The 13,679-nt window shown below is 35.6% G+C and overlaps 1 protein-coding gene across 2 annotated transcripts; it reads left to right on the top strand.

Moving 5' to 3' along the window:
* Positions 1 to 121: 121 nt before the first annotated feature.
* LOC104890983 (hypothetical protein) lies at positions 122 to 11,928 on the top strand. 2 transcript variants are annotated; one of them, XM_010676646.3, is made up of 13 exons: positions 122 to 553; positions 838 to 1,439; positions 4,145 to 4,476; positions 4,594 to 4,686; positions 4,785 to 4,872; positions 5,512 to 5,605; positions 6,216 to 6,316; positions 7,790 to 7,859; positions 9,528 to 9,631; positions 9,922 to 10,038; positions 10,739 to 10,818; positions 10,993 to 11,037; positions 11,135 to 11,928. In XM_010676646.3, the coding sequence occupies exons 2-13, from the start codon at positions 1,113 to 1,115 to the stop codon at positions 11,652 to 11,654; spliced, it is 1,971 nt and encodes a 656-aa protein (XP_010674948.1). In that variant the 5' UTR covers positions 122 to 553; positions 838 to 1,112; the 3' UTR covers positions 11,655 to 11,928. The 2 variants fall into 2 exon arrangements, with proteins under 2 accessions (XP_010674948.1, XP_010675021.1); XM_010676719.3 differs by having other exon boundaries at positions 123 to 553; positions 10,742 to 10,818.
* Positions 11,929 to 13,679: the final 1,751 nt, after the last annotated feature.

The following is a 13,679-nucleotide window of genomic DNA, read 5'->3' as shown; positions in this document are numbered from 1 at the left end:
CACTCGCCCAATAGTGCAAGTAGGGAATTATACAATGTGATGTAAAAATGGTCAAAGGAGGGTGAAAAAGTCTCAAAAGCTCAACCATAGTTATACAAAAAGTTAATGGAATTGGTGAAAATTTTTGGGTTTGGTGTTTGACTCCACCAATCTCTCTCACTCTCTCAGTCTCTCTCCTCTTTCTTTCCTTGCTTTGCTTTTGGTTTTAGCACCCTTCAACAAAGAAAAGTGTCATTGTCTGCGCCTCCTTGCAGACCGTGAACTGGGGTTGAGGGTTGCTAAATTTCTCTTATTTGCAACTCTAAATTCTCTCTCTTAATCAAAGTTTTAATCTTTTTCAACTGTTTATTATACTTACTCCATTATAATCATCATCATTCATCATATACCCATCAAAATCTTCTCGTCTTCTTCGCCGTTTCTTTTACTCACTATCTTTTTTTCTGTATCTTTCTGGGAAAATACAGGTGGGAAAATTAAGAATCTTCTGGTTTTCTCACACAGATCCAATTTATTCTCTTATTTACACTTCTACACTCTACTGCTCTTTTGGGTATGTCTTCTCTCTCTATCTTAATCACCTTTTTTGTTTTGTTTTGTTATTTATACCCTTTTCTATGCCTTTTTTGATACTTGGGTTTGTATTTTTGTATTGAATGTTCAATATATTTTTCTTTGCTTGCTGAAATGGGGTTTAAGGTTTTGCAATCTCTGCTTAATTAATTGAGTTGGGTGTGTTTTGTTGATTCTTTGTCCTAATTTTGGTTTTTTTGGGTAAAAGTTGATATTTTGATTGATGGGTCTTGTTTGTTTGTTTGTTATTTTTTTGATTTGCAGCTCTGGAACTTGATTTTGTGAGTGAATCACTCTTTTGGAGTTTGGTGTTTGTAATCAGGCAGATGGGTACAAGCAAAAACCCTAGTAAGTGTGTTGTGATAGATCAGTGTTGTGGTTCAACTTTCTGTTGGTGAAATTTGTGTGTAAGTGTTGATTCTATGAACCCTTTTGCTATGAAGGCTTCTTGTAGTTCATCTATGAATTTGTGGTAGGATTTATGCAAAGGCATGTGATAGGAAGTGAAGAAGTGTAGTTTCTACTTATATGTGAATAAAATGGGTGGGATATGCTCGAGGAGGGCTATCATTGATAATGTCCCTAGTAGTAGTTATTCGCAAAATGGGTGTAGCAATATTGGTGCTGGATTGCTTCTGGATTCTCAAGCATTGTCTGGTAAAGGAAATTGTGATTCTGCTCCTCCAAATGATGAGGAAAATACAGATAAACAAACAAGGGAGCCCTTTTCGTTTTCTACGGTTGGGATCAATGCGAACTCGAATGGGACATATATGGATTCGATTGATGACGGAATTCCACGATTGTCTAGGGTTCTATCAGAGAAATCTAGGTCAACAAAGTCTAAGCAGGTTGCCGTTGCAAAGGTAAGTCTATGCTATGTATTGTTTTAGCTATGTCTAAACTTTATGTGGAATTTTATGTTTTGGTAATGAATGTATAATATGCGGAGTTACTTGATGCGTACACTGTTTTATCATGATTCATCCACCCCGAGTTGTGCTGTACATATAGTACATATCTCACTCTTCATCTTTATCTCAAATGAATTAAGTTGATTTACATGCAAAGGGGTTGGCAGTTGGCTACATTGTCATACGGAAGTAACCAAGTATAAGCTAATCTCATTGCATGAACTCGAATGGTCAATATTGCCATTAGCTTTGGAATATATATCCTGCATTTCTGTTAATTTGCTTACAGAATAGGATCACCTGGAAAAGTTTTCAGTCAAGAAAAAAAATACCTTTCTCTTCATAACATATTGTTCCTGTTAACCTCTATCATGAAGATTACGATCTCTTGCATTTGGATGTGTTCTTGGCTGTTTGGCATCCTTCAGGTTACTTTTCTTAGATGAGTGCAGTCGAAGTTTGACAAGGCATGCTGGAAATTCTCTCCTTGCCTACCTAGACTAGCTAGGTGCTGTTTTCAAGATAATAGGTTTTTACTCTTGAAATGTCAAGTATTTCGGTACTGTAAAGTTGACGGTTTCCTTCTTTGGAGGATGAAATTAATTGATTGGTTATATTTTTTTTACGACAAATCGACAATATAAGCTAGAGCTAGTTATAGTAATGCGCTTGTTTTTCTTAAAATTTCCAGAAAAATTACACCTTTTACTTTCTAGATCAAAGTATTTTTCCAAGCTTTGGATATGTGATATTGTGATTTGAAGATAAACAATCACAGAAAAATGAGATATGAACGCCTGACCAAAATACATCTCGTATTAGAGGCTAAACCCAAGTTGTTCTGTAAGAAGGGTTCTTAGGCAAGACGATTTTTTTATTTTTGTACTTAAAAAGAAAATTCTTGTACATACTACCTAAAAGTACAATGAGTTATCATATTTGATAAAGAAGCATAGTATGCATGGCCTCTTAAAATGTAAACAAGTTAGCGCTAATTTTCATATATGGCGATTTGAACCACACCACTACTAGCTCTACAAAGAACAATATATAGTTACATAATATGGTTTAAATAATTAGCTTATGAAAAATTATATAATTATTTTTGGAAAGTTTTTTTAAGGGTGCAGAATTATTAAAGTTAAAATACAAAAGTACATAAAAAGTTAGCGGGCTGACTGGTTCAAATAATCTGACAAGAGACAGCCATACCAGAACACATCTATGAAATATACTTGCCAAGCAATCAAGGTAAACAATCCAAAACTTCTAATAAGCGGGTCAGCTTCGTCACTTGTTTCACTTTTCAAGGGAGCGGCAAAGGATGTCCACATAATATTTTCACTTTCAATGGGTTTCTTCTGGAATCTGCAGCACATACCCTTTTTTATTTTTATCTATATGAGTTTACACAAAGTAAAAATGCCAATATATCTGTTCTGGGTCACTCACTGGCCTGTTTCTCTTTAATTCTTAAAAAATACCTTCAAATAGCACCTGAGAAGTCATGTACAAAACAATGATTTAAGAGGATTCTGTCAGAAGCCCAATGAAGAGAACTCTGTATAAACGCAATGCTTATATGTGCATCACACCACACTGCAAATCAGTTTAGTAGGTAGTCTATTACTATTGCATGCTTGGGAAAATTGAAATGATACAATATTCTCTTACAGGCTACGTTACTCTTACTTTGGTACCTGTGGTATGCATATTACAGTCCAAGTGTCGGACTAAGCTGTTCAATGGAAGGATACATTATCCGCTTTAAGTTGGCTTCATTGCTAGCTTATAAAAGAAATAAAAAAAGGAGAGGAATAGGCATCATATCTATCTTTCATACTTGGTCTATAAGTGCAACTTTAAAGAGTCATTCTTCATGCCTTTTCCTATCATTTTGGTCTTGTTTGTTTTTGCTAGGTTTTTGTGATCTTGCTATTAAATTGAGATGTCGCTAATATATGTGGTGTAATGTGACCTTGATATACTTGTCAGAGTTACTAGCCTACTGTCATACACCAGATATGTTTCTCAGTATTCACTAAGAGAAAAAGCTACAGTTTCTTTCAATAAAAGATTTTGACTTTGACAATACGCTTGTATGTTTGGCTTTCTTTATTTGACATCATTACTTTTATTTGTATGAACCCAAAGCGTGGATTATGTACTAGGGCGCACAATGCTCATTGTGCATCCAAAAAGAACATACCATTTATATAATAGAACACGAACTTTTTTCAACAACTTTTCAACTTTATAAAAAGAACACACAACTTAAAATAAAAGAACATGTAAATTTATATTTATAAAAGAACATAGGTTATAATGAAAAGAACATATAGTAAATGAACATATACGCTTAATGTAAAAGAACATATACCTTTTAAATTTAAATTTGAAAAAGGAATATTTAGTTGCAAAATTTAAAGAAACAAATAACAACAATTTTTCTAAAATTATAAACACTAAAAATGATAAAACGACGTAATTTAGAAGAGGGTGCACCATGCTCTATATGCACTTGGGGCATGTACTTATTTGCGGTATGAACCACCTGTAGCTGGATTCCTTTGGTCTAGGTTTTCTGTTAACTTTTCGAAAATAGCTGTTTGTAGTTTGTTGTTTGAGGTAATAAATAGAAATCATTCTTTGTTCAGGAAAAGGTATCTGAGGTGAGTTCCCTTTTGGGTAAAGCTGGCAGTGCTGGGTTCGGCAAAGCAGTTGAAGTTTTAGACACACTGGGCAGTAGCATGACAAGCTTGCACCTAAGTGGTGGGTTTGTTTCAGGTGTGACAACCAAAGGGAATAAAATATCCATTTTGGCATTTGAAGTTGCCAACACAATTGTGAAGGGTGCAAATCTTATGCAGTCACTTTCCAAGGAAAGCATCGAACATCTTAAGGAGGTGGTGCTTCGGTCCGAAGGCGTGCAAAACTTGGTATCCAAGGATATTGATGAACTCCAAAGGATTGCTGCAGCTGACAAGAGGTAGTTATTGGAGGAACAGTTAGTTGCTTTTAATGCAGTCATCTTGATTTTGTAGATCTGCTCATTGTACATGATTGACCTAATAATCTGACACTTGTTTCCTTATGAAATTACCAGGGAAGAATTAAAAGTATTTTCAGGGGAGGTCATTCGCTTCGGAAATCGTTGTAAAGACCCTCAATATCACAATTTGGATCGCTATTTTGAGATGTAATGCTAATAGCAATTATTTTTTTATAAATTTTTGTTCTCTCTCTCTATACTTCTGTGGCATGGAAGATAATTATGTATACTTGTGTGCATCTCAGATTGGCTTCTGAACTTACTCCTCAAAAGCTGAAAGAAGAAGCTGAGACGATAATGCAAAATCTGATGACATTGGTTCAGTATACTGCAGTGAGTAATCTGTTTTTGATCTGATACTTCATTTACTTTTTTTTGCTGATATTGGTTCTGTTAAGTGCTATGCTAGCCTAGTTTATGTAATGTCCTATTTTTTACAGTAATTGCATTTTTCGACTTGGCACCTTCCCAAGTTCTCTGCAGAGCTAGAAGAACTACCCATTATTTGGCTGAGAAGCTAGTTTGAACTTGAGAAGTTGAGACTTATAAAATTTCCTGATTTACTAGTGATGAAACCTGTATCACCTTGCTTTGGGATCATGAGGACAAATTCTATAGGTTTTAGCTTGCCGAGAGGGAATAATTCTGTGGGTTATCTGGAATGTATTGCTCTCCTTTATAGACGTTTAGATCTTTCATTGTCAGCTGCTTGTAGCATGTACATGCTGAACTCCTAGTCCATGCTGCTTTTATTCCTTGGTTTCATTCAAAAAGTTCTGCTATTGTCAATTATTTATGTAACTTTGTGGAAAAAAGATCTTTTAATCAATCATCTTCTTTACAATGCTTTTAAACTGTTTATTTCATGGAATAAGTGCTTGGTTGGGACATAGGTGATTATCTTATACTTTGTAAAAAAAAAATAATTCATAGTTAATACTTCGAAGATCACTGTTCAAACCTTGATTGCAGGAGTTATATCATGAGTCACATGCTTTGGACAGATTTGAACAAGATTATCGGCGGAAGCTACAAGAGGAAGAAAACCCTAGCACAGCTCAAAGAGGTATTAGCGGTTAATTTGGTTCATGTATTTAGTTTATTCACCCTTCTCCCTATTGTGGCTGTTTGTGCTTTTTTAGCATTATAATTTTTTACCATAGTATGTGTTTGATCTGAAGCCTGCGTAATGCACCCTCCTAGTAAACTTTAGAGGCAATTGTGCAAAGTGGTGCTGTTGTACTGGTAAGAAAGAAGTGTAATGTAATCTCAAACTCTTGAAACTTGTTCTTCCCCAACAGCTGTTGACCTTTTATCATTGATTTTATAGTCTTCCATATTCGTTCCTCCTTTGAACCCACTTTCCCTCCTGCAAAAATTGGTATAAATAAGTGGGCCTACGACCTGACTTAGCATCTTCACGGGGAGCTGTAAGAACCCATCTTTACTTGTAAACTAGAGGCAGATAAGAAAAAAGAAGAAGAGGCTTTGATATATCAATTGTGTTAATACGTAAAGCATTTCAATGCTATATATGTTTACTTATCTCAGTGTTCTGCATTCTTTTCATCTGCTTCACTTTTATATTTGGATGTATGTTTCTAAGTTTCTTATCCATTGTAAGTGGTTTCCACGAAAGTCAATTGTGGTGGTATTTATTTCTGTGTGGCTTGCAGGAGACAGCAGCCTGGCAATTCTAAGGGCAGAGTTGAAGAGTCAAAGAAAGCACGTCAGAACTTTGAAAAAGAAATCACTTTGGTCTAGGATTCTGGAAGATGTAAGCATTTTGAATTAAATAACTTATATAATGCAGTGCTTTATTGTTAAATGGGATATCTTGAGGTCTTGATGCTTGCAAGTGTCACCTTAGCCACTTAGGTCTTGTTGAGTTCACCTTGAATTAATTCCTTCTCTCCCATACTAATTGGTATACTTTCCATGTTCGTCTGTCTTACATTAATTGGTACACCTCTTAAAATGGCAAGATCCCATCAATCTTCTATTATTTCTCTCCATTCACGAGGGTCTTAAACAATAAAGCAACACTCTCACACTCATCTTTTAGAAAGTTAGCCCCCCAAATCCACTGAGGCCCTGTTCTTTTGAGCTGAAATTTGCCGGACCTAACTGAATTGGAATTAATTTTGCTGAACAAAATTGAACTCAAATTTGCTGAACTGAAGTGTGCTAAAATTAAACTCAAAAGAACAAGGCCTAACTACAATAAACTAATAAAGAAAATACCCCACTATTAACTACCAACAATAAAATGAGAAGTCAAATAAAACTCTTAAAACTATGTGCTAGTCAAAGTGTATGGATTATTATGGGATGGAAAGAGTGATACTTCCTCCATTTTCGTTTTCCTGCAACCTTTCCCATTTAAGGAAGTTATATTACTTGCAACATTGACCTTTTTGCAACATATTATCTCTTTTTCTCTCCTAGTACGTGGGTCCTTTTTTATTTCTCTCCACCTCTCTATTCTTGTCCCCACATCCAATGTTGCAAGTAAAAGGAGGAAGTATTTAGTAATATAGGTTTAGTTCAGTAAAAACAAGTTATGATCAGTAGACAATATAATAAAAAACAATATAAATTTAGGAAAAATCAGTTTTATTTAGTAAAAATAATCTCCAGCTCAGTAAAATGAAGTTTCAATTAGTAAAAATAGATTACTAAAATTCTTGTGGAGTGAACTACATTCTGAACAGTATAAATTGTGAATATCATACTGACGTCCTGTTGGTCAAGCAGTAAACTTTTCGGGGGTTCTGTTGCGCGCAAATGCTATGACATGCTTCCTGTCATGCTTTGTTGTTTGATATGCGATGTTTGAAGTAACTTTAAGAGACAGGGATTGGTGTATGCATAAGTGTGGACTTGGTAATTGCATCATCTGGTAAGGACAAAATTGTTTTGGCATTAACAGAGTTTTCTTTGAGGGGATATGCATTCTCAGATAATTAGAGGTATATTAGTACAAACAGGTTACTACAACATTCTTTTGTGTGACTCATGCTGTTTATTCCACTTTTTCTGTAGGTTTTTAGCTCCAAGTTCCCGTTATATAGATTGGTTTTTTCTGACAGTTATTTTGCCCTCTTTGTTTTTCCTTTTTAAATTCTCTGACACGATTGTTTCCTTTAACGCACTTGTAATATTTTTTTTCCATAATGGAAGTATAGAGAATGTTTTTTGTGCTACTCGTACTTGTCTACTTTGTAATATCTTATTTGAAATTATGTAGGTGATGGAGAAGCTTGTGGACATAGTTCACTTTTTACATCTGGAAATTCATGAAGCCTTTGGCAGTGCTGGTATGTAACTGATTAGCAAATATGTTTTTTTTTTTTCTAATTCTAGTTTACATCCTTGTTAGGACACTTAATATGAATAACTAGGTGAATCGGGAAGAGATCCTCCTGGCCTCTTCCACTGTCTCAGCTTGGGAATCAATAGTCTAAACTCTAAACTATGTAGTGGCTCCTCCCAGGTTATGGATTTTCATGCATGGGTCCTGAGACTCTTGACTTCAAAGTAATTGATGCAACAGATTTACAAGGAGAGGGTGAAAACAATGACATTAGCCAAAGCTAGAAAAATCAGGTTAAGTGTTTAGTTTACTATGCGGAGCCTAGGGAAAAACTTCAGAAGGAGTTGACTGGGACTCGTGAGGGAAGGGCTATGGAAGAATGCCAAAGAAAAATGGAAAGAGAAGAGCAACAGTAGGAAAAGTAATATTTTTAAATTATGATCAGGATGGCTTTGGGAAGGGATGCACCCTACATATAGTTGTTAAAGGCCCAGGATAATCAAATATGGTGAAAGGTGAAAAACAATCCCATTTAGGGTTTGTATTATTCAATTCATTTTTACTTATGTTCAGAAAATTTTCAAAAGTTGAGAAAAGTTCAGAAAAATTAATCAAAGTTCAAGAAACTTCTGTCAGAAAGTTAAAAAAAATAAGAAAAGTTCACAAAGCTCAGCAAGATACATAAAAATTAGGAAAAGTATAAAAATTTGTAAAAAAGAAGATAAGTTTATGAAAAGGAAGTTGAATAGAACAAACTCTTAGAGAAGTAGTTTTTAGGGCCTTCAGGTACTACTAGCTTTGAATCACAAGCTTTGGATCACTAGTCATTGCTCCAGTGATGAAAGTTGTTTATGTGGGATTTATAGCCCATAAGACCTAGTTGGGTCTTTATTTTCATGGAGTCTGGAATCATCTATTTTGCTTGGATTCGTCACTTTCCCCTGCTCATGTTGAAACGATCGGACTTGGGTGCAGATGCAGAATATGACTCAAAGTCGTAAACGCTGCAAGATGACTGGTTAGTGGTTAACCTTGGCCCATTTTTGTTAAGGACCCCCAAAGTTGGGGCTGAACAATAATAAATTGAAGTTGTGTCTGTTTTGTGAGGGTGTCCATAGTTGGGACTGATTAAATCAATTTTCCCTGGAGTAAATTATAGAATCTAGGGTTCTTGTGGTAAACCTTATATTACCAAAAACTGTTGATATTAAAAAAATTCACAATCAGACGAATCTAACAAGATCCCACATGACTATGTTTTTCCTAAAATGTAAATCACCAAAGCTAATTAAAGTTTGAACTGTGAATAGTAAACACTATGCAAATGCTGCACTTATTTAGAAACGGAGAAGTATTAGTCTCTTATTCTACATTTCTATGGGTGACCAGGTTGTTGCTTAAAATTACATTTCATTAAGTGTGAGTTACTATTAATCCAACTTGTATAGGCTCAGTTATTTGCAGTGTCCTTTGTTTAGGGTTTTGTTTCTTGCCTTATCTAGGTTCGGACCTCATGGTGTTACTCTAGGCAATTAGGCTAGATCTTGTTATTTTGAGTGAGATTTGCATGTGTGTCAAGAAAGGTCTCGCTTTTCACTAGATTCATTTGTATTATGTCAAAAAATTGTACATGTGGCTATCAGTAATGGTGATATTTGATGGGATCTTGCAGATGGAGATAAGCCAATAAGAACATCTTCAAACAATCATCCAAAATTGGGGTCAGCAGGCTTGGCCTTGCATTACGCAAACATCATCACTCAAATAGATACTCTTGTGAGTCCCCTGCTTTTCTCCTGGTTGCTCTCTCAAGTGTGTGTGTGTGGTCCACGTTAATATGCAAAAGTATGAGCATCAGAGGCATTTGCCGATAGACATGGAATACAATTCTACCAGTTTGCTGGATTCTTGCCTCATCATTGATTGTTGATCCTTATTGATGAAATGTCTAAGCTACCAGATCCTTGATATGCATACATTAAGAACAATTCTTCAATTGAGATCTTCAGAAAATTTTCCCGCTCATAAATCATATTATAATTTGTTTACCATATCTTCATAACCAGGTCTCTCGCTCAAACTCTGTACCACCAAACACAAGGGATGCTCTATATCAGGGACTGCCACCTAACATCAAATCAGCTTTAAGATCAAAATTGCAATCATTTCAGCTCAAGGAAGAGGTAGTGCATGAGTTGAGTCTAAAGATTGATTGCAGTTTTTGTCACACTTGATTTTCGTCTCCTGTATGTTTTCTGGTTTCCTACCCTACTTTCATGCTATTGTATTAGCTGTGCAGATGCGCAGTTTGTGAAACCCCAAAGCAACATGTAGGGTGGTTGGCTATCACCCTGTTGCATGACAATCCTGTTTTAATTTCCTAAAATATCTAACCCCAGTTTACAATTACTTCTTGAGAGCCTTTTTTTTAAATAAAGATTGCCATCATTTTTCGCTTATAGTGAATGCACCTCTTTTGGTGAAGAAATTTTCAAAAAATTTAACGTTCTGAAACGCTTCCATGGAAGGGCAGTGTAAGGAAGTGAAGAGTTCTATATGGATGTGATGGGAGAGTAAAAGATAGATTTTGCATGGGACAACCAAACAGGATAATGAAGCATATATGTCTGGTTTAACCATTTAAGACTCATCATGATATTTTGTGGGACATCAGTTAATTGTTATATGTAGATTTAGTGCTCTAGAAACTATAATGAGAAATTACATAGTATGCCAATTGCCACCTACCCATCAATTAGGTATAGAAGTTTACTTCTGTTGTCTAGTGGTTCTACAGCCTTGACGGTCTGTACTAATGAAAAGTGTTCCAATTACTTCACTTTGATATTATATTACATTGTGTATAATACTTGTTATTTCTAGCAGCTTACCATCCAACAAATTAAAGCCGAAATGGAGAAAACTCTGCATTGGCTTGTTCCTATTGCTGCGAACACGACAAAGTAAGTTCTTAATATCTGCATTACTCCCCTTCCTCTTCCTTCAACACAAAGGACAAAAATAGTTGCAAATGTCTTATTAAGAGATTCTCTTGGCGTTAGTTCCTGTTTATTGCACAAACTTTGAATTCAGCTGATCTCTGTTTCTTGTTACTTGTTTGCAATGTGAATATGTAGAGCGCATCATGGATTTGGTTGGGTTGGAGAATGGGCAAATACAGGGTAAGTAAAAGTTCGTTGATTATCTTTTTGTTTACTGGAAATGGATATTCCCATGTCCCCCCTGCGAAGAAACTAAAAAATCTTGAAACCTCCTCAGTTCTGAGCTCAACCGGAAACCAGCAGGCCAAAATGACTTGCTCAGAATTGAGACACTATATCATGCGGACAAGGAGAAAACCGAGGCTTACATTCTTGACCTAGTGGTGTGGCTTCACCATCTCATAAGCCATTCTAGATCTTCCACAAATTGTGGAACCCGATCTCCTATCAAATCCCCGATGCGGTCTCCTAACCAAAAGGCACTGCAGTTATCTCCAACAAAAGCTACCTGTTCATCTCCTGCCCTATCCGTTGAAGACCAGCAGATGCTTTGTGATGTGACAAAGAGGAAAATTACTCCAGGTATCAGTAAAAGCCAGGAGTTTGACACTGTCAGAAGTCGCTTGAGTAAGTATCAACGACGAAGCAAGAGCAATAACCATTCTCCTACAAGAGAAACTAAAAGAGAGATATACTCCACAAGACGGCCATCATCTGTTCCTGTTTTCGATTTCGATATTGACCGTATCAAAGCATTGGATGTCATTGACCGGGTGGATACCCTGAGGAGTTTGTGAGTGTGAGTGTGATTTGTGAAAATGATGACGCGCCTTCAAATTATGCAGGGAAAGATGATATTGAGTGATTTCATCCAATCAAATGTTTCTAATTGAAAAATTCAGCATCAAATTAGGTTGGGTTGAGCATATATTGTAGGTTCCAGAAGATTCAGATTGCTGCAGAGAGGTTGAGGCAACATGGTTTTTGTCAGTTCAAGTTAATGTACAGAAATACTTTGATCATACTCAGAATAATTGAAAAGAGGAATATATTGGTTCTTTTATATTTCCATTATACAGTTTCCTTGGAGCAATTTTACACACTTATTCCAAGAGATCTGGAAAGTCATTTTTTTGCTAGACTTGCCAGTTATCAAACAAGGTGGAAATGTTTTGGTAGATGCAGATGGATTTCCAAGTTTAAACACCACTCTCAGTTACTAACCGTTTAAGAGAGTTTACCAAATGAATGCCCATGGCATGAACTTCTTAAGGATGCAAATGGCAAAACATGCAATGGAGTTCGTATATAAAATTAAGGATTATCGCGTTCTTCCAATCTCTTATAATTAAGGATTTACATTTAATCATAAAAGTACTCATTTTTAATAATTGCTACTATATTCGTCAATTTTTCACTCAACTTGTTAACCCGATTCAATAATAGGTCCAATTATTTCCTCTTCATCACCACTCGTTAGTCAGGATATATACCGGAACTTAACCATAATTCGAAATTGTAATAATGCATCATAAATAGTATATGCAACTATTGTTTTCGGATCGTATTTTTTTTGGCCCTTTCGAAAACCTATTGTAAGATGAATATCCTCTGGGCTGCCCCCGTACAGGGCCACCCACTTAGAGACCCAAAAAGCTCTTTGGTCAGATAATACTTAAAGTGAACTTTCATTTTTTTTTTTTTTAATTGGGAAATTAAATCAGCGCAAGAGCTAACCCATACCAAGGCTACTAGCCTTGTAGCCATTGTAGGAACTACCAGCACATTGGCTAGTAAAGCATGCTAAGGAAATACCCCAACATAATGCTAGGGGTAAGGATCGAACCCCTGACCTCAAGGATCAGAGGGGAGTGCTCTACCACATGAGCTAGCTCCTCATCCTTTAAAAGTGAACTTTCATAGAAAGTGAAACACGCGAGGTAATTTGTTTGAAAAATCATGTCCATGTTAGCTGGCATGGCATGAAGCTTTGAAACTCAAATCATTCTTTTTCTTTGGATGTTTCTCCTTGGAGGCTTAGATAGGCCACAAAATGGTTAAGACAATAAGGTTGGCCTATATTGTGTTCAAACAAATACTACATGCTTAAACTACTGAGAAATTGATGGCAAACAAAGCATGTTCCAAGGTTTTGCTAATGTAAAGTCATTTTAATAACTTGTATATAAGTGGATTTTATGAAATTACCTATCAGTTACATAAACATCAACACCCAACGATTTGGTGGGCCAAATTTCTAGAAAAAATTGTCCAAAACTTTAGTGTTAATCTGTCCCCAGTATCAAACCATCAACTACCAAAATTGGAAGTGCCGTATTTAGGTTAAAAGTAATTAGAAACAATAAAATTTGGAATACTATGACTATTATTAAAGTTGGTAAGTAATTATTATCTTTTCATGGGCCCTTCTTAACGGAAATTCTGCCCTTTTGTAACAGAAAAAACTCTGTCTACCCATTACGTAATCTACCCATTAGAGATAGACATTAATAATAAGTGGAGTACAACTCGGCATAATTTTTTTTTTTTTAATTGTCTATTTCTAATGGGTAGTCTACCTGATGGGTAGATGTAGGCATGTAGCAATCTCCGTTTGTAAAGTAGGGCTACGTTTAGTAATCTCCTTTTGTAATTAATTTTTTTTATGGGCTATGCTATATGCAGCCCTTAAGGTTGCATATAAGACATAAATACACTACTTAAAATGGAAATAAGTTGTGAATTTATGGAAATTTTTTGCATCAATCGATGTAATAAATGATCAATTAATGCAACTTATTTTCATTTTTAGCTTCTTATAT

Source organism: Beta vulgaris, chromosome 1 (assembly GCF_026745355.1).
Source record: "Beta vulgaris subsp. vulgaris cultivar EL10 chromosome 1, EL10.2, whole genome shotgun sequence".
In the NCBI taxonomy this organism is placed as follows: domain Eukaryota; kingdom Viridiplantae; phylum Streptophyta; class Magnoliopsida; order Caryophyllales; family Amaranthaceae; genus Beta; species Beta vulgaris.
The sequence above is the reverse complement of the archived record's forward strand: the minus strand, read 5'-3'. Positions and strand labels throughout refer to the sequence as shown.